Here is a 23430-nt window from a genome sequence, read left to right as displayed (position 1 = left end):
ATTTAAAAGTTCTCATATTTTGTCAAGACTAAAAGCGTCTTTTAATTTATCAGCCTACAGTGAACTGTTGCAGCTGTTTAAACCGGATGCGAGTCAAAAAAAATTTGCTTTCACTTTCTCTTTACCGATAACCCCTTTGATCAAGGAAGGAAAATTAGGGTACTTTCCTTTTACTGACTTCACAACTGCATTTCCGAAAACGGGGTACAACCACCGATTAAAAGCTGCGTTTTTAAGTTAGCTCTGCCCAAATTAGGTACTCCCCCAGCAAGATTGTTTAAGTCTGCGTCATTTTCCTCCGTGGTTTCCTCAATTCCGGCTCTTACATGTTTTCACGGCTGTAAGGTAAATTAGTTCTGTGCTCTCTTTAGTTAACGATACATTCATTCATCTGTTTTCGTGAATGTTTGTGGAACTTGGGACTAAACATTTTTAATCCGATCCGGTTTACAGGTATATGTGTTGAGATCGTTCTTTAGTTCTCAGTATGATAGTCTCCAGCACTGTGCAGGCCGTGGAATTTCCTGATCACCTTCAACAGATCAATGAAATACTGGATTCCCTGAGCAGCTGTGAACGCAGGAGACTCTGCTACCTGTGCGAGAGGCTGGACGCAGACTGCAGTGTGGCTTCTGTGAAGGAGATGTTGAAATCTAAAATGATGTGCCAGGAAAACGCCCATCTTTTTCTGGAAGAGCTCATGTGGAGATTGGGACGTTTTGATATCCTGAAGAGAGTGCTTAAAGTGAGCAGAGAAGAAGTAGAAAGGAGTCTGACATACAGACAGCTTCTCCCAAGATTCAGGTAAGATGTGTTCAAAGATGGTTGATATGCGTTTTAAGCTTCTACTCTTTGTTTTTTAATGCAGTCATTCTCCTTACAGAGTGCTGATGGTGAATATAAGTGAGGATCTGGTCATTGCTGATGTGGAGGATTTTAAATTCTTGTTGAGCCACACATTGTCCCGTGAGAGGATTGAGAATGCAAAGGTAAAAAAAAAATGGTTTTAGGTTTCACTCTAAAGTCCTTGTGTTTGTGTGGGGACTTTACTTCTAATGTAGTTTGAAGGACTTCCCTTCTTGATTGAATATCACAATGACTTCATCTTCCATTCTGACACATGAACGATCACAAGTTCCCCGTTTCTCTTCTATGACAGAATTTCCTGGATGTGATAGTTGAACTCGAAAAGCTCGATTTAGTTTCACCCGAAAGAGTCGACATCGTGAAGGATAATTTGACTCAAATTGGCAGGATAGATCTCGCCAAAAAAGTGGCCACTTACAAGATGTCAGGTGAGCTGGAATTTTACTTTTTATACTGAATGACTTGAAATGAGCCTTGACAAAAACTGGTTTGTGACATTTATATAGTACATGCAGAGTGTGAATGGTTTCGGATTCTTTTCGTGGGAAAATGCAGATAAGGGAACTGAAAATGTTGTTTTTGGATTTTATGTGCGTCACACTACTGATGCATGACAATATTATACACCTGTCAGCCACAACTTTAAAACCACGTGCCTAATAGTGTGTAGTTCCCCTTTGTGTTCGGAAAACAGCTGTGATCATTCAAGACCTCTTAAGGTGTGCTGTGATATCCGGCACCAACATGTTTGCAGAAAATCCGTCTAGTCCTGTAAGTTGCAGGTGGGTCCTCCATGGATCAGACATGTTTGTGCAGCACATCCCGCAGATGCTCGATTTGATTAAGATCTGGAGACTTTTCAGGCAAAAAAACACCTTTAACTCTTTGTTATCTTCCTCAAACAATTCATAAGCAACCATTCTTGAGCATTCTTTATTGGTCTGCAGGAATGTTTGCGTTGGTGGTATGCGCCTAAGTAGCATCCACATGAATGCAGGATCCGGGATTTCCCAACCAAACATTGTTCAGGGCATCACATCATCTGCTGGCTTGCCTTCTTCCCATAGGGATTTCTGCTGCCATCCCTTTCCCCAGGAAAATGAGCCGTGCACACCTGGTTGTCCACATGACATAAAACAAAATGTGATTCATCAAACCTACTTTTACAGCTGCATGCTTCAGTTATGATGCTCTCATGCACTTTTGTTGTTAGATAGGGGTCGACATGGATGCTCTGACTGGTCTACAGCTGCACAGGAAGCTGCAATGCGCTATGTGTGTTGACAGCTCTTTTTTTTTTTCAAATTACAGCAACATCATCTGACACATTTTCCTCCCCCTGTAGCTCGTCCAGTGTCACATCATCGCTTAATACTGGCTTTTCTTTTCCTTACAGGTGTTCCGGTGTCACGTCTTCCCTTGACTCTATATTTTCTCCAGCTCCTCGCAAACAATCAAAGTTTGCTCCAGTGCAACCCAAGGAAAATGTAAAACTGTGTTCTCCCTTTTACAGCTCTTCCAGATCAGTCAAGAAGATATAACACTGTTCTCTTACAGCTCTTCATATGTAATAATATTGGGTTAAGCACTTGTCTTTTTTGACTGCAATAACAGAATTGTGGGTACATTGTCCTCCATGCTATACTTGTATATATATATATAATAGTAATAATAATAATGGTTACATTTATATAGCGCTTTTCAAGACACCCAAAGCGCTTTACAATGAATCCACTATTCATTCACTCACGCATTCTCACTCTGGTGTAAATTCATCAAGTCGTATGTGTATATATCCACATGTAAGCTCATCATGCCATCACTGTTCTTATCCATATGTAAATTTCACAGGCATATTGTCTCTATGAGAACTTTTTTATTATTGTAGCTTTTATTTTTATCCCTGTATTGCTTTTTGTAATTCTCGTGTTTCTTTCTGTCTATCTTAACTTCATCACACTGGTTTTTTGACCAGAAAACTAAAAAACTACATATTAATTCATAGCATGTCACTTAAATTTATCTGTTTATTTGTTAACAGCTGGGCTACCTGAACCGATTTCTCCTCAGCAAAACTATAGAGCGTCTGTGAGTAAAACACTGACAACAGCTGTTTAATATTATATCCTATTATTTTCTGTCAGTAAAGTAATAGTTGTTAAAAAAAACTCTTCTCTTTGCTTCTTCTACAGCCAGAAAGACAAAGACCGTATTTCCGCACCGGTATGACAGTTTACATTTTAGTAATTTCTAGCTACTATGAAGCTTTTTTTTAACAGTAGATACCTGAGATACTGTTTGTCAAAATAAACCCAGGGGGACAGATTTAGGTCAACAGTATGTCACATGGGGCTTTACAGTAACTGTGTAACATTTGGAAACTCCCAAGTTACCCATGTTTTTCAATTTCACTAATTATTTTTTTTTCTTTTTGTCAGCACCCAGAGTAAACACACCTGTGTACAGAGAGCGGAGATGTGAGGTAAGATTCTTGCTCACTCTGAGGGCATATTTTCTGTATTTGAGAGTGAGTTAGAGTTAGTCGAGTGCATTAATGAAACTTCTTTGCTTGCCTCTTTGCATTTCAGGCTCAACTCGATTGCTACAAATTTAACACTAATCCCAGAGGAGTTTGTGTGATTATTGACTGCGTGGGCAACGATGGAGGTGAGACACTTAGTAACATTACTCATAACGTGACGTAAAAGTACTCCATTACAAGTAAAAGTCGTGCATGTAAAAATACAAAGTATAATTACCATGTAATAGATGCTTAATACTGATGCATCAGTGTCCAGGTAGTTCTTTACTACTGTAGCTGACCTAGATGGAGATAATTTTAATTTTTAATGCTAATTTGTTTGGTGGGTCAGGTCCCCTCCAAAGCTTTACAGAGTTAAAAACGTTAATAATAATTAGTTAGAACATCTTTCTTATGTTTGCATGTTTTGTGAAATGATAGATAATTTTACCTCTTTTACCTTCAAACTGTTATTTAAACACAACCAAGTGAGGAATTGAAGGAAATGTTGTAGAAAGTACCATAAATCTCAAACCAAAAACATTGAGAAACAAAACAGGAGCAATGTGCGGTTTTTTAAAATTTTACCATGCATGTTTTTATGTAAAATATTCATTCTGAAGACTAGCTAAAGTTGCCAAGTCAATGTAGTGTAGTAAAAAATGCAAGGATTCCCTTTACAATATAGTCACGTAGAAGTATAAAGTAGTAAAAATTTCAAATATTTGAGAAAAGTGCCTCAAAATTGTACACAAGTCCACCACTAGAGTAAAAGTACTTAATTACATGTATCATTGATACATAGTGTTCGAATTAAAACTAAAACAACTAGTCAGCTAATCATATTCTATGTATAATCACTACACAATACATGTATCTTTTTAAGCATTTCTCATCAAGGTGACCCTTAAATCTGTGTTTCATCTTTCCTCGGTCTCTCAGAGATGTTGGAACAGACATTTAAGGCTCTTCACTTCAGCGTGATTCTCTTCAAGTGGCTGAGTGCTGATGACACTCTTTCAACTCTCAGTGAAAGAATCAGACGGCGGGAGAACCACAGCGGTGATGCTTTCGTCTGCTGCATCATTAGCCGTGGTACAGCCGATCATCTCTTGGGTACAGACATGTTTGGCAGAGGTCTACCTATGGACACTGTCAGACGTCTGTTCACCGCTGAAGAGTGCCCCATGCTGTCTGGTAAGCCCAAGCTCTTCTTCATCCAGAGGTACAGCGCTCCAGAGTATATGCCCTGCCCCAGGACGGAGCACCGGGATGAGGATCTCGAGACAGATGGCGGCGGTGGACACCCCATGTGCCATTCTATCCCTACGGATGCAGATGTGTTCTGGAGTCACTGCTGGACAGACGAATGTCAGCTGGAGCAAGGACAACATCGCTCGGTTTACCTGAAGGCCCTGACAGACGCATTAGAAAGAGCTCAAAGGAGGTACGTTCAAATACTCAACAGCAAATGCAACATCTACTCATGTGGTTTTCATATAAGCTCAACTATTTCCCTGTTTCTGTTTTGACAGGAAAACTCATCTGGTTGATGTTCATACGCAGGTGAACGGGGCCGTCTTTGAACACAACAGAAGGCATCCTGATGAAAACTATTACATAGATGTAAAACATACTTTAAGGAAGCATCTTTACTTGGAATGAAGGATTTATCATCAAAACCTTCAGTAATGTTTGACACATTCTAATAGTGCATGTCCATTGAAAGAGAAGAACCATATTACTGTATAAATACTGACACCTACTGGTTGTGTTTACTCATCAAAGATGAAGGAAAAAATGTTTAATTGATAATTTTATTGCATAATTTAATTTAATGTTTTTAATTTAATGTTCTTATGAAAACTCTTTTTTTGTGTGTATCTACATAGCTGAATGGTGTCTTCTCTTCACCACAGACAGCAGCCAACATAAATAGCAACATGTGTCACTGAACGATACACTGGCTCGTAGCAGAAACAAATATTGAAATATGTAAGATTAAAAGAAAAAAAACATTTTCAAGTAAAGCTCAATGAAAACAACACACTGTACTCATTTTAATATATATTTTTGCATTAATGCTTCTTGCCATATTAAGAGCAGCTAAAATTGACTGAATAAATTTCAGAGCCGTACTTTTTTCTATTATTTTTTTAAACGTATGTAATAGCACAAATAATTTGCAATGAGTAAACACTATATTTAGTTTGCACTATCTACTAGATATATATTTTTCTGTCTGTTGTCACTCAGTGCTTTTATTAATACATTTAAATATGTTTTTGTTTTGATGTATGCATTTTCTACAGTTTTTTCCTTTAAATTCTGAACTGTTTTTGTTTTTTCTTACCACATAAATAAACCCAGAATTATTATTATTAATAATTATGATTAATGTTAATCTATGTTAGGTATTAGCTAAAACAATGTGAACAATTATTGGCAGAATTATATTAACTTGATACAAAACTGGCAAATGTAAATAATAAAATGTGAACTAAGACAAACTAGAATTAAGGAATACTGCAAATAATTACAAGAATAAATTGAGTTCTCTTTGTTACCATACTTTGGAAGAGCAGCTTGCATGTTAAATGTTTGAAGTGACTTTTTTACTTTCCATTTACACATTTTTTTGTTTGAAACATTCTAATAAAGGTATTAAACTCTTGGTATCACATGGTGTCCAGTGTCAGCATCATCCCAGGTTTTTGCATTGCAAATCACCAACGTCGTTTACAATTTCAGCTGTATCAAGCTGGAAACTCACAAATAGACATTTCAACTAACCACTTCCTGATGAACACCTCTGCATTGTACCACAAACCTTTGCTTATATAGTCATAGAAAAAAATGTTAGACCATCCTTTTTCATTTTGTTCATTTCAATGGGTGGTATAACTAAAAGTACATTTGTTTGGACAAATATAATGATTACAACAAAAATAGCTCATAAGAGTTTAATTTAAATGCTCATATCTAGACATTTTCCATGGCTTTCTTGATAATAACCAAAATCACTTAAGTTCTTACATCAATAGCTCTAGCATTGTACACCCAAAAACAGTGCTTTTAAGCATTCCATGTTTCCTTTTCTGTCTGTTTTAGTCACATAATACACACAGGAGTTAGTGCTTGATTGCACATTCATTGTTTTTGATGACAAGGGTGGTCTAATAATTTTTAGACCATTGAGTACACCTATAGACTATATAGAGTCTGTAAGTCGAGATTGAAAGAAATTTAATGACACATGACTTTCTTTTTTTCTTTCTTTCTTGAAGTCGTAACAAATCCAGTACCTTCTAAAATCTTCAGATTTTTCAGTTTAATCCAAGCACATTCTTTTTGGAGATTAACCTTTCACTAAATGTAGACACTTTTAAATCCAGGTTAAAAACATTTATTTTCTTACAGGCCTATGCATGAAATCTGCACAGTATCTTATAATTTACCTAGACCGTTGCTTGCTTTTAATCATTTTTAATTCAATTGAATTACTTTAATTAGATCCCCGGTTCAAATCCCGGCCTGGGATCTTTCTGCAGACTGGCGACCTGCCCAGGGTGTCCACTGCCTTCGCCCAAGTCAGCTGGGATAGACTCCAGTCTCCCCCCACGACCCTGGTGAGAATAAAGCGGTGTATAGAGAATGGATGGATGGATGATTTTATTATGATTTTTGCAATGTCTTATGTACATTTTAGAGCATACTTTCAGTCTGTGTACTGTCACATGATGGACAATATTAATACTGACATTTCAAAAAAAGAAAATGTCCCATTTGGAATTTTTGTATTTTGGATAATTTATTGCTTTTACTTTTACGACTTTGAATCATTTATTATTATCGTTGTTATTTTTTTTTTTACGTTGCATGCGCCGGAAGTGACGTCAACCGTTGTTACCGTTAGCTTAATCAAACCGTTGCTAACGCGTACTGATGTGAAGAAGTTTTTACAGACGGTTGTTTTGACATGTCTCCGATTAATATTTTGTCACTTTAAGTAATGATGAGTTCAGTCCACAATCTGAGAGTCTTTATCAACAAGCGATTAGCTGCTGCTGCTGAAGAAATATCCACAGAGTTTGAGAAACTCATCGTCCAGTACCAGGAGGAGATTGATCGTCAGCGCAGTCTGCTGAATAACGTCTGGAAACCAGAGATACAGTTACACACAACAGGTTTGAAAACTGTGATGATCTGAATGAGCTGAGAGAAGTAAAGTGAGGAGCTGTGGTTTCTGTGGATGAAAAGCAGGATAACTTTCACATTTCTCAACTGACTGAATGTGTGATGGTCAGCAGTTTGTCTGTGAATCTGTCTGTCAGTGTGCAACATTACTCAAAAACGAACCAACGGATTTGGATGAAATTTTCAGAGAAAGTCAGAAATGACACAAGGACAAATTGATTAGATTTTGGCAGTGATGTGGCTGATAGTATGGATTCACTTTGTTAAGGATTTCCCATTGCTAGATCTAGCGGGCGGCAGTGCTTGTAACCATGACAAGCTGGTCAGTTGACTGATTTACATGATTGTGATCCTACTACAAATTTACCTGAACTAATCCGTTGGAAATGATAAAGGAACAGTTGATTGAGCTGCATCAATTCGAGCCTACCGTTACATATTTAGATCACATGATTTGGTATCTGTACACATCTTACAACTTATAATGTAGCCGCAAGGGGACACAAGCCAGTGTCTTATTGTGCCGGTCCCAAGCCCGGATAAATACAGAGGGTTGTGTCAGGAAGGGCATCCGACGTAAAACTTTGGCCAAATCAAACATGTGAATCATGACTTCCATACCGGATTGGTCGAGGCCCGGGTTAACAACGACCGCCATCGGTGCTGTCGACCTACAGGGTGCCGTTGGAAAATTAACAACTGTTGGTCGAAGAAGGAGGGGGGGAAGGTGTGTTCGTAGGAAGAGAGAAGAGGAACACCAAGAGTCTTGGACTGAGAGTAGGGACTTTGAATGTTGGAACTATGACAGGAAAAGGTAGAGAGCTGGTTGACATGATGCAGAGGAGGAAGGTGGACATACTGTGTGTCCAGGAGACCAGGTGGAAAGGTAGTAAAACTAGAAGTTTAGGAGCAGGGTTCAAGTTGTTCTATCATGGTGTAGATATGAAGAGAAATGGAGTAGGAGTTATCTTGAAGGTGGAGTTTGTTAGGAATGTCCTGGAGGTAAAAAGAGTGTCAGATCGAGTGATGAGCCTGAAGCTAGAAATCGAAGGTGTGATGTTCAATGTTGTTAGTGGGTATGCTCCACAGGTAGGATGTGAGCAGGAGGAGAAGGAGAAATTCTGGTTGGACCTTGATGAAGTGATACAGAGTATCCGTAGAAGTGAGAGAGTTGTCATTGCTGCAGACTTCAACGGACATGTTGGTGCAGGAAACAGAGATGATGAGGAGGTCATGGGCAGGTTTGGTATCCAGGAGAGGAACGCAGAAGGACAGATGGTGGTTGACTTTGCAAAAAGGATGGAAATGGCTGTCGTGAGTACTTTCTTCCAGAAGAGGCAGGAACATAGGGTGACCTATAAGAGTGGAGGTAGGAGCACACAGGTAGACTACATCCTGTGTAGACGGTGTAATCTGAAGGAGATCAGTGACTGCAAAGTAGTGGTAGGTGAGAGTGTAGCCAGACAGCATAGAATGGTGGTGTCTAGGATGACCCTGGTGGTGAAGAAGATGAAGAGGTCAAAGACAGAGCAGAGGACCAAATGGTGGAAGCTGAAAAAGGAAGAGTGTTGTATGACTTTCAGGAAAGAGTTGAGACAGGCTTTGGATGGTCAGGAGGTGCTTCCAGATGACTGGACAACTACAGCAAATGTGATCAGGGAGACAGGTTGGAGAGTTCTTGGTGTGTCATCTGGAAGGAAAGGAGATAAGGAGACTTGGTGGTGGAATGAGGAGGTGCAGGAGTGGATCCAGAGAAAGAGGTTAGCTAAGAAGAAGTGGGACACTGAGAGGACTGAAGAGAGTAGACAGGAGTACAGGGAGATGCAGCGTAAGGTGAAAGTAGAGGTGGCAAAGGCCAAACAAGGGACTTACGATGACTTGTATGCTAGGTTGGACAGTAAGGATGGAGAGACTGGTCTGTACAGGTTGGCAAGGCAGAGAGACAGAGATGGGCAGGACGTGCAGCAGGTTAGGGTGATAAAGTGATAGTGAGAAGATGCCCGAGGAATGTAGGAGAAGTGTGCTAGTGCCCATCTTTAAGAACAAGGGAGATGTGAAGAGTTGTGGCAACTACAGAGGAATAAAGCTGATGAGCCACACGATGAAGCTATGGGAAAGAGTAGTTAAATGGTTGTATTTATATAGCACTTTGATCCAAAGCGCTTTACATGATACGACACATTCACACACTGATGGCAGAAGCTGCCATGCAAGGCGCTAACCACGACCCACCAGGAGCAATTAGGGGGTCAGTGTCTTGCTCAGGGACACCTCTACATGAGCCTGACGGGCCGAGGATCGAACTGGCAGCCTTCCAGTTACAAGACGGCCACTCTACCCACTGAGCTATGCCACCCCCGTTGAAGCTAGACTAAGGGCAGAGGTGAACATCTGTGAGCAACAGTATGGTTTCATGCCAAGAAAGAGTATAACAGATGCAATATTTGCTTTGAGGATGTTGATAGACAAGTACAGAGAAGGTCAGAAGGAGCTGCATTGTGTCTTTGTAGATCTGGAGAAAGCTTATGACAAAAGTACAATTGTGTCGATCCCAGGTAATGCAGAAGTGAAACATGTTTACATGACATGTGGAGACTATCATACAGTATAAATAGGATGACTATAAGTGTGGTATAGTACAAGATGAGCTGTGGTAGTATTTAAACAGCTTCCAGTAGAGTAGAGCAGTTGAAAAGGTCAATAAATACTGAAACAGGCAAGAGTCTGTCCCAAACAATATTAGGTGGGAGGCGGTGGACACCCAGGGTGGATCACCGGTTCATCACAGAACAAGTCTGAGACAGATCGATACCTCAACCTTCAGGAAGGACAGCAACATTATTATTAGCAAAATGTGATGTTGACTTGCTGTTAAACCCTTGTAAACCGAGGATGCAGATACTTTTTGGAGATGCTTTGTAGGCAAGTGAAATCCTCAATGATGGGTAATCTAATTGATATGATTATTAAAGTCTGAGCTTTCATTACTAGCTAGCATTATCGCTAGTTATTGATTGTCATACTGTGGTAGCCAGTTATTAAGCACTCAACACGATGTTATGATATAAAAATACAACCAAAAACAATTGTTGAGTAACTAGTACCATATCTATTTCCAGAAAAATAAACTAACATGTTATTGTTTTTAAAAATCGCTCAGATTACGCCATTGATCTGAAACTGTAGAAACAGAAAGCAGAAATGTTTCGTGGGTTCTACAACTAGTCAGCTGACATATGATTTGTTGAAATAACTCTATTCTACATGTGTCATTCAAAAATTCACCAAAAATACGTTGTTTGCAGCAGATCTATAATAAAACCACAATTCAGCTCCTAAATGCAACAGACAGACTGACTTAGCTCAGACCAACAGTCAAATGACAAAAAAAATGTCCAGGAAAAGTTTTCAGGTGACATGCAGACTGTGTTTATACAGAGATGACAGGAGATGACAAAAGAGAGTGACAGCAAAATGAAAGACATCAGGTCAATAACATCAATGCAGCATGGCTCACAAACAGTGAATCGGAGCAATTGTAATGTAAATTTCTGTCAAAACTGTGCCATACTGCACAGAAGACATTTGTGAGTTCTCTTTACTTGTAGTCATCGTGTTGTTTCCATAGAGGTGCAGGATTTTCTATTGCACTGAAAAATAAGCCCACAGTGAGGAAAACGTGACAGGAGTAAAAACTGTCCAGACAGTGCTTGGGCTTCAGAGGGTTAACTATATTTGCTCGGATGTGCGTCACCTATGGTCACCTTTAGCAAGCTTTTTCTTTTGTCATTCTGCCTTCCAGACGTTCTACAGCAACAAGTCCAGGAGGAGAATGTTCTTCCTGAGCAGAATCTCAGCAACCAGGAGAGGAACTCCAGTGTGGACCAGGAGGACCCAGAGCCTCCACAGATGAAAGAGGAGCAGGAGGAAATGTGCATCAGACAGGAGGGAATGCAGCTTGTGTGCACACCCAATTGTGAAAAAGTATCCAAAGAAATCTTTGGAGTTTCTGATCAACCACTGGGCCAGTTGGATAGAGAGATTGATTTTGAGCGCAGGCTGCTGGATGCCGTCTGGAAACCACGAGTAAAGTTGCACAGAATTGGTGTGTAAAACTATGATTGTCTTAGTGAACTAACAAAGAAATGTGATTATTGTAAGATTGGAATCAGAGCTTTGAGTTCCAATTATTTTCAGACAGAAATTCCGCTGTTGCATCTTAACTTATTGACATTTACTTGAAATGTGTATTTGCTGCCTCGCCGTTGCTTGGATACATCAGTGCGTCCGCCATTGTTATGTTTTTGTTAGTTTTTTAAAATTTTTCCAGAACTTTGCTATTCCACACAGATGTAATTTGGGAAGTCTCTCTATTTCTAGACATGGTTGTGCCGTTTCCACAGAGGTGCCAGACTTTATATTGCTGTTAAGGATGATCCCACTGTGAGGAAAAATGTGACTGCCCCGACTAGGCTTGGGGGTCAGAGGATTTAATGTCTTTTCTCACATGTTTGTTTCCTTATCGTCATGTTAGTAATTTTTTTCATGTGCCCCATTGTCCCTCCAGACTGTCCACAGCAACATGTCTGTAAAGAGGGGAAGGGTCTGGCTAATCGGCAGCTCTGTAAGCAGGAGAAGAACTTTAGTTTGGACCAGGAGGACCCAGAGCCTCCACAGATTAAGGAGGAACAGGAAGAAGTCTACACCAGTCAGCAGGGAAAGCAGATTGTGCTGAAGCAAGCGACTGATACCTTTCTATTGACTTCAACTGATAAGGACAATGACCACACTGAACTAGAATCAAACAGTGACCAGCTCCTCTCTTACAATTTACCAGTAGGTGAAAGACCACATCAGGAAGGAAGTCAGCATGTAGACTCAGGGTCAAGTAGAAATGCAGTGCAGAAGCCAAAGAAGAGTCATAACAGAAAGACCAGTCATAGTAACAATGTAGACAAGTCTGTATTGTCAGAGATTCTCCATGACACCGATGCAGGTAGAAAGTCTGTAAACACCTTTAAGAAGAAGTACCAAATCAAGAAACATTACAAAATCCACAAAGGTGTAAAACAACATACTTGCAATGCTTGTAGAAAAGCTTTTAGTTTATGGTCTGAGCTGAAAGTCCATATGATAATTCACAAAGGTGAGAAGCCATTTTCTTGTGAAAGATGTGGGAAACGTTGCATTCACAGAAGTGCTCTGACTGTCCACATGAGAACTCACATAGGTGAGAAGCCATTTTCTTGTGAAAGATGTGGAAAAAGTTTCAGTCATAGAACTAATCTGACTGTCCACATTAGAACTCACACAGGTGAGAGGCCATTTTCTTGTGAAAGATGTGGAAAAAGTTTCAGTCAAAGTAGTACACTGACTCTCCACATGAGAACTCACACAGGTGAGAGGCCATTTTCTTGTGAAAGATGTGGAAAAAGTTTCATTGACAGAAGTACTTTGACTGTCCACATGAGAACTCACACAGGTGAGAGGCCGTTTTCTTGTGAAAGATGTGGAAAACGTTTCAGTCGAAGTAGTACTCTGACTGTCCACATGAGAACTCACACAGGTGAGAGGCCATTTTCTTGTGAAAGATGTGAAAAAAGTTTCATTGACAGAAGTACTCTGACTGTCCACATGAGAACTCACACAGGTGAGAGGCCATTTTCTTGTGAAAGATGTGAAAAAAGTTTCATTGACAGAAGTACTCTGACTCTCCACATGAGAACTCACACAGGTGAGAGGCCATTTTCTTGTGAAAGATGTGGAAAAAGTTTCAGTGACAGAAGTACTCTGACTGTCCACATGAGAACTCACACAGGTGAGAAGCCTTTTTCTTGTGAAAGATGTGGAAAAAGTTTCAGTCAGAGAGGTAATCTGACTGTCCACATGAGAACTCACACAGGTGAGAAGCTGTAGTCCTGGGACATAGGTGGGAACAAAGCTTAAAAAAGACGCATTCATTCACATCGTTTAAGTTAAAAGTAGGTCTTGTAGATTTATGTTTTATCTGAACTGTTTGTTCTGTTTATAGTTCTCATGCAAATTATTCTCATGCAATGTACCAATGTACTACCTGATCAAGTCATATGTGAGAGCTGAGGCTGAACTTTGCTGCCCCCAAGTGACCAAAGGAAGTAGTTGCGCTCTGCAAAGTAAACTTTAAAATACAAATGTCCTTCCGTTGTTGCCCTCTGTAGTTGGGGACAATACCTGAAGTCCTTGTTCTGGGTTCCTTTTTCAAGCTGCAGATGGAGAAAAGTAACACACAGATGGAATTTTGTAGTCAAATCACTTTCAAAGTCTTTTCAAAATTCACCAGAGTTAACTTGATGAAGCCTCATTTTATACTTGAGAGCACAGGGCTACTAATTTTTTTAGTAAACAGGATTAATAGCTGACCTCTTGGTGAGGAAATACTGTTTGTGCATATCCTTTTTGTGGATTGTTGCCTGTCAAAACAATGGAAGTAGCAAATAAACAGAACAATGTTTGGAATACTTTTGTCAGGACACTAGCCAGGCTGGATGTGGAGTTTATGTTTGCAACCCCATCCACATTATTTCGCTCCCTACTTTCTTTAGGCCATATTGAGTTTACCTGGTGAATCTCAGCCTGACTAACCAGTTTTCTGTTTTATATTTTTTTGTTTAGATTCAGGTTTTCATTTCAAAACTGATTTTACACTGTCAGTAATAATTAAAGTGACCATTGTTTACTGCTTTTTGTCATTCGTCACAGTATTTCTTGATAAAATATAGAAAAATAAGACGGTCACGCCAATAATACTTGTACACAAGGAAACACTTTATAGAAGTAGAAGACTTGTGGTTGTGAAATTCTAAGAAGTGACATATATTTCAGTGACAAAATATTTACAATTTTTATTCTATAAATTTTGGGGAGAAAAAAAATCTATCCATGGAAGTAGTTTAAGTATTTTAAAACTGTACTTACCTACAGTAATTGAGTACATTTACTTAGTTACTCTGTACCACTGGGAACCACTACCAGGATATGTCACAGAATGGGAAAATGGAAGACATTGTTAGATTTCAATAAAATATTTGATGGATTTTCTTTAGTTTTATAAAAACCAAAATGGATCACAGTTGAAAGGTTCAATCAAATAGACCAATCAGTGACAATTACCAGCCAGTGAACAAAGAAATTTCTTAATGCGAACAGTGAGGAATATAATGACAAGCAATTACTGTACAATTAAGTACTGCACTTCAGTCAAAATTACAGACACATGCAATTTCCTTTTTACGCCACCTTGTACCTCCGTTCCATAATGTCTAAGTGGTAGATATTACTGTTTTTACTTTCGTGCATTTGTCTGATTTGGTAGATTTTTGCGCACAACATATGAAGTATGATGCATTGTTATTAATGAAATGTACTCAAAGTTTTACACAAGTGACCAGCAAAAATGACCAGCAGACCAATCCATCATGAAAACAGTGATTAGCTGCAAAAAAGTTTAAAATGAGCTTCAATTCAGCAACAACAGTAAAATCCTGCTTTGAAATGAATGCACGAGTAATAACAATCTAATTATATAGTATTTTTTAAACTGGGACTATCCACTGTTTGTTACCAGTTTAACATGTAACTGGATGTAGTTCTATATCAAAACTACTAAGAATCGGTTCTCTCTCTATTTGCCCTTTTGAAAAATGCAAATTTTGTCAGTGTTCCATTTTTGCCAGTATTAACATGGAACACCCTGATACTGCAAAAATAGGACATTGCTCTGAGTCATTTTGACAGAAAAAAAAAAAACGGTTTTGAGGATCGCAATGTACAAGCTGTGCTAAAAGAAGTCATACTTTTTACAGTGGATTTAATATCATTTCTCTTACATGTTATCAAATAAATTGTTGGAACTAACATAGCCACGTTTTAGCTCACCTAAACAGAAAGACCTACCACACCATCTGCAGGTATTCTGTGTCTGCTCCTAACATTTGTATCATAATTTGAATATATATTAAATGTATGAATATTATTAATATGAATGAATAAGTACTATGGATGGGGGCCATGGTTAAAATAGTTTTGGATGCCCTGTTTGAATAATAATAATAATAAGAAGAAGAAGCAAAAAACATACAAACAAAAAACAACAGAAGGACAAAAAAGCAAAAATACTTTTCAGTGGTTCATATCAGTATTTCAGTTGTGTTGTCGTGTTTCATTGTGTAGCTACAATGAAACATAATATGGATTCTAACAGTTGTCAAACAGGGCTGTTAACTGTATACTAACCTGACTTCTGCACAACAATTGATGGTCCCAACCCCATTACTTATATTTAACTTCTTTGATTTATGTTAAAATTTTATGACATCTCAATTAGTCAGAAATTGACTGTGAAGTGTTTTGAGCACATTTTGTGTTTGGTATGGATTCATCAGTTCTGTGTTTGATTGTTACACTACCAGTCAAAAGTTTGGTCACACCTTTTCATTCACTGGTTTTTATTGAATTATTTAATACTGAAGACATCAAAGCTACAAAAGAATACATATGGGATTATGTTGTAAACAAAAAAGTGTTAATCTTTAGTATTAATCTATAATTTAGAAGATGACACAACTAAATAAAAAGCATTGAATGAGAAGGTGTGCCCAAATTTCTGACTGGTAGTGTATTTATTTTGTATTCTGTATGTTGTAGTAAAGCGGCTAATGTTCATAGAATTGTATGCAGTTGTGAGCTGAGACCCTGGTATTAATCATATTTAATTATTCATGAATGCAAATTTTCAGACAGTGTCCCATTTTACCAACACTTAATATAGCATATGACACTTTTGCAATCCCAAGGAAAAAATTTTCTGCACTCACTGCTTTAGATTTCAACATTTTAGCGCATTTTTATCATTATGCTTACATACTTTTCCTTAAAGAACATTTTTAAAGTAGGATTTTTCTTGCTTCTGACTTTTGCAGTATATCAGTGCTTTTTACTGTAGCAAAAGATGCAAATACTTTCTCCAGCTATGAGGTATCTTCTAGATCACTGCATGTCCTCATGTGCCACCAAAACTCTGATTGGAACAGTAGGAGGCAGGCAAGTTGTATGTGGAGCATCAGCAGGCTCACGAGCACGCACGCACACACACAGGTTAGGGGGGCCTCGTGAACGCGCACGGTCGGAGCTGATGTTGCTATGATGCAATGGCGACTGCGCCGTGGGAAGCGAGCGAGGAGTTGAATGAGTTCCCTCCACAGTTGAAGAGAGGCAGCCGCCGACAGTCAGGACCCCGCCAGAGCCGAGGGACGGACCGCAGGCACGGAGACACCAGCACGGCCCCGTCCGAGCCCACTTCATGGAAGCACGGAGCCAGGTGTGTCTGCTAGCCTCCCAGCTAGCCGTGTCATGACGCTTGGAGGCATTTCTCGCACATCTGGACGACGTTGCAGCGACACCGGAGAAGCACCAACACCCTGTTCGCGCTGAGCCGACACCAAGTCAGGAGGAGGGGGTTGTTGTTTTTTTAATAGTTCTTTCGCCTTTTCTCCTGCATTGCCCTCCTCACTGGAGAACCCGGTGGAGCCGTTCGACCTTCGTACTGGACCACCATGGCTGAGAGAACCTCAACCGGGTTGCTTACGATGATGTTGGAGCCCACGCCGGCTGTCGCTATGACCCTGCCGGCGGAGGTCCGGGAGAAGCTGGCGGAGCTGGAGCTGGAGCTGTCTGAAGGTAAGTTGACAACATGTAATCACACACACACACTACAAACACAGTGTGGCCGAGGTGTGTCTGCTTTAAACATAGTCCATGTGTGTTTCTTGCTACCAGAACCACCGCCCTTTATTCTGGCTTTGTGGCTCAGGTTTGAAAACACGCCAGCATCACCAGAGCCCCTCTGCTGCTCCTCCAGAGTCAATCCCAAAACTGAACTTCTGCCGTAGTTTTCTCCTCTTTCATGACTGTTTAACTGCAACACAGACACTAACTTCATTAAACCAGGCCGGTCAGTTTCACTGGTAATGGATGCCAGCTCATCCTATTGTCCTGAAGTTGTAGATGCCACACATTCAGACTCAAAATACCATATTTGACCAGATGGCTCTAACAGCTGAGCTGACACACCCATGACACTGCTGTTATTGACTCAGTTTTTCACATAACCACAGGGTGTCTTTATTTTTGAAGTTTACAGAAAGGAAAGTTGATATCTAAATCCTTTCCTTTAAACTTAATGGATATGCTGTGGCCCAGCTCTATTAGATTCTGTAAAACTGTCCTTCTGGCAAACAAGGAGAATTTATTCTGAACAAATGTTAGGATTAGAGCTGCAGCTATTCTGAGCATCGATTTATTAGTTTGAGTTTGGTCTTGAATTTGAGTATTTTCCTGTTTTTTTTTAATTCCTCTTATGGATCAATTGAGACATTTTAGGACATGAATTGGGGTTTTCATTGGTATTTTTCAATTTTCTACATCAAACAACTAATCAATTAATCAAGAAAATAATTGCCAGATTGTTAGTTGCGGCTCTGGGTCGGATATTTGTTCTGTCCAGGATTTACATGATATGCCTGATTCCTTTACTTCTTCGTTTTCATCTTTTCCTGTAGTTGCACTGGTCTGGATGTCCTCTATGTGACCCTGTATCTGTACTTCATAACAAACTCAAGTATAAAAAATCAAAGGGATTCTATGAAGATCTTGTGTCTTCATGTGTATAAAAAGTTCTATTTTAATGGCATAAAAAAACAAATCTAAAGCTTCTGTCTATGCTGAAGTTATTGTACTGTGTATAGAACTTCTTGCTTGCTGCTCATAGCTGTAACAGTAAGCAATATATATCTTTACAACGTAGTAAGAATAACTCCTCTAACACAATACCAAGGACTTCCTAATACAAACCAGTGCAAAGGCCTCTACAATGGGAAAGCAGTACGTCTTTATTGATAGTATTTATGACACTTACTCATGTTGGTATGTGGTTGAAGGAAGAACAATTTGCCCTTTCGACACTATAGTTATTTTATAGTGTTATTGTTATGCAATGAATTTGCAGGAAAGTGAAGCCCTGTCAGCATAGTTTTGCCTCTTTTTCTTCATATTTGGGGCTTGTGGGATGCTACATTGATACACTGAAGGATAGCCATTTTCGTGCTTGCTCCTGTGGTTGAGCAGAAATCCTCAAATACAGAATGTTGATGCTCTCTAAATAATGAAAAAGGTGCTTGTTTTTCTCTAAGCATTGCTGTTGTTTTTCTGTTAGTTCAATGAGACCCTTTGTTGAACTTTATCTAAGACATTCTCACGTGGTAAAATTAGCTGAGCTGTGTTCAAGTCCTACTAATTAATGAGTCTGATTAGATTTAGGATTTAACCCAAGAGTGGGGTCTTTTTTAATTTTAATTTTTTTTAATTAACAAGCTCTGGAGAAAATGTCAACTCTGCAAACCAATAGGTTTTGAACTTGAAATAAAAGAAAACAGAAAACCCACTGACCCAAAAGTCAAATTCTGGAGTGAGTCTTTTCTGCCTAGCTGTGTGCAGCATCGCACAGGGGCTACAAACAGACCCAAGGTGCACGCTTTGATAAACACATTAACTGCCACCGAGGCCCTTAATGGGATAGACATGTTTTCAGGAGCGGCTACTAAACTAATCTATATCTGTCCAGTTTCCTCTTCCTGCTCTCCACATGTCACATCCTGCCATGTTGGACTCTGATAGCACTATCTCTTCTAGCTTTTCTTCCACTGACATGTCTCTTTTCCACTCAGCCTCTGTTTCTCTGTCTTTCTCTCTCTCTCTCCATGCTCTCCCATCTCCATATTTCCTCTATTTTCTCTCTGATCAAAGAAAGGAATGTCATTTTCTTTAGGGTAAAGGCAGATCAACGCCTTTTTTTTCCTTTTCCCTCACTGCCGTCTCCTGTAGCTGCTGTGAACTTTTCACCTCACGATGCTGCTCTTCAGTTGCCTCCCCCTTGCATCCTGTCTCAGGACATTCATTTTATTAGAAGTAAATGAGAACCTGAGAATCCTGCAGGTTCTCTACCCTACCCAATGAATCCTTCTCTCAGGGATTTAACGTCAGGCATGTCTGTGTCCTGCAGAGAGACACATCTTGGTTTTTAGCATGCATGAATGCACCAACAGATGTGTGTGTCTGAGTGTGCAGGAACGTTGTATTATTTATGAGGCTGAATAGATGTGTCATGTATGTTTTCTTAACCGGTTCATCAGCAGCAGAAATTGGACTAGCATGAGTTTGAGGCTACCCAGCAGCTCAGACAGATAATATTCCAGCATCAGCAGCTTAGACCTTCTGATGTGTGAAGTAAACAATCTGTGCACTCTTATTGTGATTCTCAATTTTATTTCCTCTAGAGATGCGTTCATTTTTATATTCTCTTGTTTAGTTTTTGTGTAATAGTGTTCAAAAATATATTGAGCGCCCGACTCTGCTGCGGTCCTGAGTTGAGTGTTCCCACCCAGTTATTTTTGATAACAAGTACCGGTACATGTAGGCCAAATTGCTCTCTTTGTTATTTTAATTGGGAGTATACAACCTAACACACTGATGTTCTGGAATTCACTGGGTCCATGTAAGCAAATCATCTGAAAAGACTTTACTGTGTAGACTTTATTCTTTTACTTAAATCTTGAAAAACTTTAAAAGGAGAAAATGGACTTAAAGTAAGTATATGGTACAAAATGTCCATTATCTTGCTCCATAATATGAAATATTTATGACTAAAAAGCTGACACTGTGTAACATCTTTAAGCATTATTGATGAAAGGAATAGCTTGATATTACACATGAATTTTTTATCTCTCACTAGTAAATGAAGCAATCTCTGTGTCGATGTTTGTGCGTCTGTCTGTTCTTCGCATTTCTCAACAACTGTTCATCTGATCTTTGTCAGTCTTGGCTGGTGTATTTCCGGAGACCCAAGGACGTGCAGTCTTAAGTTTGAAGTCATTTAGATGAGCGATGGTCTCAATTTTGGGTTATTCTCTTTTTCTGTGACCTCACACTGATGTAGACCATTGTAGATAATGTCTACACTCATTTTTGACCTTCAAAAACACCACCAGTTTAGATGATGTAGTTTTTAAACCTCTAAAAGCAAATATGGAACAAGCTAAGGTGCACAAATTCATGATATTAGAATGATCAAAGACATCTGCCCACTACCTCTGCTGATGCTAACTTGCCTATGGCAGCAGGTACTGTACTCACTGATTAAACAAATGAAATACAGCATGTTAACTGTTGAGCATCAGTGGTGCTGGTAGCCACATGTTGTTATATTTGTTTTGAACAGAGACAGTCTAGTAGTTGTTTCTGCCCAGTTCCGCTTTTTTGCTAAGCTAAGCTAGAAGTGCTGGCTTGAGAGTGGTATCAATCTTCTCATCAAATTGTTTACAAAAAAGGACAAGAAGTCAAGTTTCCCAAAAATGTTAAACTTCTCCTTTAAGGAGATAAAGTACTCCTGTGTAGAAGAATCAAAACCTCATTACTTACAACAAGAAGCTGGTTGACAAAATGTGTTTTTAATGCCTTTTTAAAATGTCTTGCTACCTTAGTAATTCTGCTTCGTGAGGCAGGTTGCTGGCCTTTTCCAAACATGCCGGTAGACTGAATTCTCCTCCTACCGAATTTCACACATCATAGTTATTAGAAAGAACCTGTGTTATTCCTCAACTGACCTGGATGCAGATGAGTGACCAAAAGATGGGGCGTAAAGGAGGGCAAAAAGATGGATGATTTCCATTATCTCCTGCAGGGAGGATCGGGGGAGAGAGTCATGTCTGCTGAGTAATTCATAGGCTCACTCTATCATTCTCTGCTTTTCTGCCCTCCTTCTCTGTTTGCTCTCTGAACCCTCTGATTACAAAGTCATTTTTAGTCCAGTGCTTCTGGTGTTTGCTGGGAAACTGCCAAACTCCTGGTTGATCATTGTGCTCATTTTGCCTGCTCCCATTCAGCAAACATTTACAGAGGAGCATGGCGGGTTTTTGGTGGTTTAAATTCTGTTGGGCTTGTTTATGGTTGTTCACATTCACTGAGGACATGTTTGTAGCACATTTGAGGTGTTTGGAGAACAACCCAGAAGCATAAATGTGGCTACTGTGTTTCCAAAATGGTCTTCATATGCAATATATCCTCTATCCTATTTCCTACTAATATCCTATATTATAAATCATCCATTCAAAAGCACAGTTTTCATTCGTTCTTTCTCCTATCAATGTCTTGGTGTCTGCTGCTGCTCTGACCCAGTTTCCTCATCAAGATCATAAAAGTTCCACCATTTATCTAATCATTTAGATAAGGGGAAAGTTTATTCTCTGTATACCTTTAGGTTAATAGGTGACCAGGCAGGGTGCTGTCAGGTGGTAATGGTAGTAATAAGATGGTGGTGATTAAACTCACACTTGCTTTCCAACCCCTGGCGCTGACAGAAGCTTGATGGTGTAATGATCAGTGGTGTGTATCTTATTGCTGTTAATGGATGAAGCCCCACTCTGCACCCAATTTTTTTTCACATAGATTTAAAGTTCACAGGGACCTTAAAGTAGGGCTGCTCAATTAATCAATTTCAATTTGGCTCTATACAGCCTCTGTATAGCCTCGCTCTACCTGGCAGTTCTTCCACTTATGCTTTAGCAGGGAAATGTGCTACTTTGAAACAAGACCCCAATAAACTTTCAGGAAAGTGCAAGGCCAAGACTGCAACACGGCGCTTGACAAAATGTGTACAGAGAGGGTGGAAACAAAAACAATTGTAATGTGCTTGAGAGAGAAATGAAGAACAAAATGAGTTTTAAAAAGTTGCTGTTGTGTCAGACCTGCTGGGGTGAGTTTCTCATTGGTTGTGACTTAAAGGAGAGCCACGGGCATGATGGCATGAAACTACAAGCCCAGTTTGCTGCTAATTGTTTTTGCCTGACAAATTACCAGCTGAGCGTTCTACAGTTCCTTGTAATCTCAGCTAAAATTCATGATGTGTCGCAGCCACACCTTGTCAGTAACCGTTAAGGTATTGTAGGTATTATGGGGGAGAAAAAAAGAATATTCCTAATTTCTACAATCATGACCGCTCATGCTCTAGACCAGTTTCTAAAATGCATGTGTTCTAAAGCCACATTTATTCCAAATATTCTGTACAAAGCCTGGTTTCCATCCAGTAGTAGCACCGTATACTGATGTGTTTTAAAGACTACCGTTTCAAATAAACCTGGATCATGGTCGCAGGCCAGAACACTGGGTGGGGTTTGTGGATAGCTTTGTTGGCCAGGACTTTTGTAAAACTTTTTGGAAAGTATGAGTGTACAGGAAACCCCGGTGAGTTGGCTCCCAGAGTTTGTTGAGGAGAGACCACTCAGTTCAGGGAGAGACCATTTACTGGTCATGAGTCATTCTTTTCTGTGGTCACTTCTGTGGACCCACCACCAACTCGTGAAGAAAGACCTTCTGACTGGGCTCACCAAGTGAGTTCAGCCTATTGTTGGTCAAACCAAACATTTGATGAATATAGAATCGCATTCTACATTAAGAGCTTTGAGAACATGAAGGATTTAGGGCGATTACTGAAAGGGCTTTGTACATGGCTGCTGGTTAGCTCTGTAATAGGATCCAAAGCAGAAGAATGTTGAGCCTTGGAGCGAGCTAGCTGGCTGCTGTGGCTGCTGTAAAGTCCAGTTGGGAGATAAAGAGGCAGCTATGCTGTGCCCCTGCCGTAGTGGAGGATAGAACGTGGAGCGTCATAAATATTTCAAGGGTGTGCCTCAGAGCAGAGCAGAGCTTCAGATTCTTGTGCTACTCTCATATACAGACTCACCTATATATGCAAGTCTGTG

At 39.6% G+C, this 23430-nt stretch overlaps 3 protein-coding genes across 3 annotated transcripts in view; all 3 read left to right on the top strand.

Moving 5' to 3' along the window:
• Positions 1–99: 99 nt before the first annotated feature.
• cflara (CASP8 and FADD-like apoptosis regulator a) lies at positions 100–6069 on the top strand. The gene is made up of 10 exons (XM_022196165.2): positions 100–345; positions 454–804; positions 884–989; positions 1160–1295; positions 2909–2955; positions 3060–3090; positions 3306–3349; positions 3456–3534; positions 4331–4835; positions 4924–6069. The coding sequence occupies exons 2-10, from the start codon at positions 488–490 to the stop codon at positions 5051–5053; spliced, it is 1395 nt and encodes a 464-aa protein (XP_022051857.1). The 5' UTR covers positions 100–345; positions 454–487; the 3' UTR covers positions 5054–6069.
• Positions 6070–12130: 6061 nt separating this feature from the next.
• LOC127537289 (zinc finger protein OZF-like) lies at positions 12131–14285 on the top strand. Its single transcript, XM_051959448.1, has one exon. The coding sequence runs from the start codon at positions 12131–12133 to the stop codon at positions 13499–13501; it is 1371 nt and encodes a 456-aa protein (XP_051815408.1). The 3' UTR covers positions 13502–14285.
• Positions 14286–16747: 2462 nt separating this feature from the next.
• Positions 16748–23430, top strand: part of LOC110952572 (disco-interacting protein 2 homolog A-like) — an 89544-nt gene continuing 82861 nt past the window's right edge. Inside the window, 1 exon segment of the mRNA XM_051958638.1 lies at positions 16748–17299. Coding sequence (XP_051814598.1) covers positions 17176–17299 — 124 coding nt within the window. The 5' untranslated portion in view covers positions 16748–17175.

The sequence above is a fragment of the Acanthochromis polyacanthus genome, chromosome 14 (assembly GCF_021347895.1).
Source record: "Acanthochromis polyacanthus isolate Apoly-LR-REF ecotype Palm Island chromosome 14, KAUST_Apoly_ChrSc, whole genome shotgun sequence".
NCBI lineage: Eukaryota > Metazoa > Chordata > Actinopteri > Pomacentridae > Acanthochromis > Acanthochromis polyacanthus.
This window is presented reverse-complemented; position numbering and strand designations above follow the sequence as displayed.

Excerpts from the sequence above, each read along its gene's own strand:
- LOC127537289 (XM_051959448.1), top strand. The coding sequence starts at position 12,131 with ATGTGCCCCATTGTCCCTCCAGACTGTCCACAGCAACATGTCTGTAAA.
- cflara (XM_022196165.2), top strand. The coding sequence starts at position 488 with ATGATAGTCTCCAGCACTGTGCAGGCCGTGGAATTTCCTGATCACCTT. Across the intron at positions 990-1,159 it reads AGAGGATTGAGAATGCAAAG|AATTTCCTGGATGTGATAGT; the intron begins GTAAAAAAAAAA and ends CTTCTATGACAG. Across the intron at positions 3,535-4,330 it reads CTGCGTGGGCAACGATGGAG|AGATGTTGGAACAGACATTT; the intron begins GTGAGACACTTA and ends TCGGTCTCTCAG.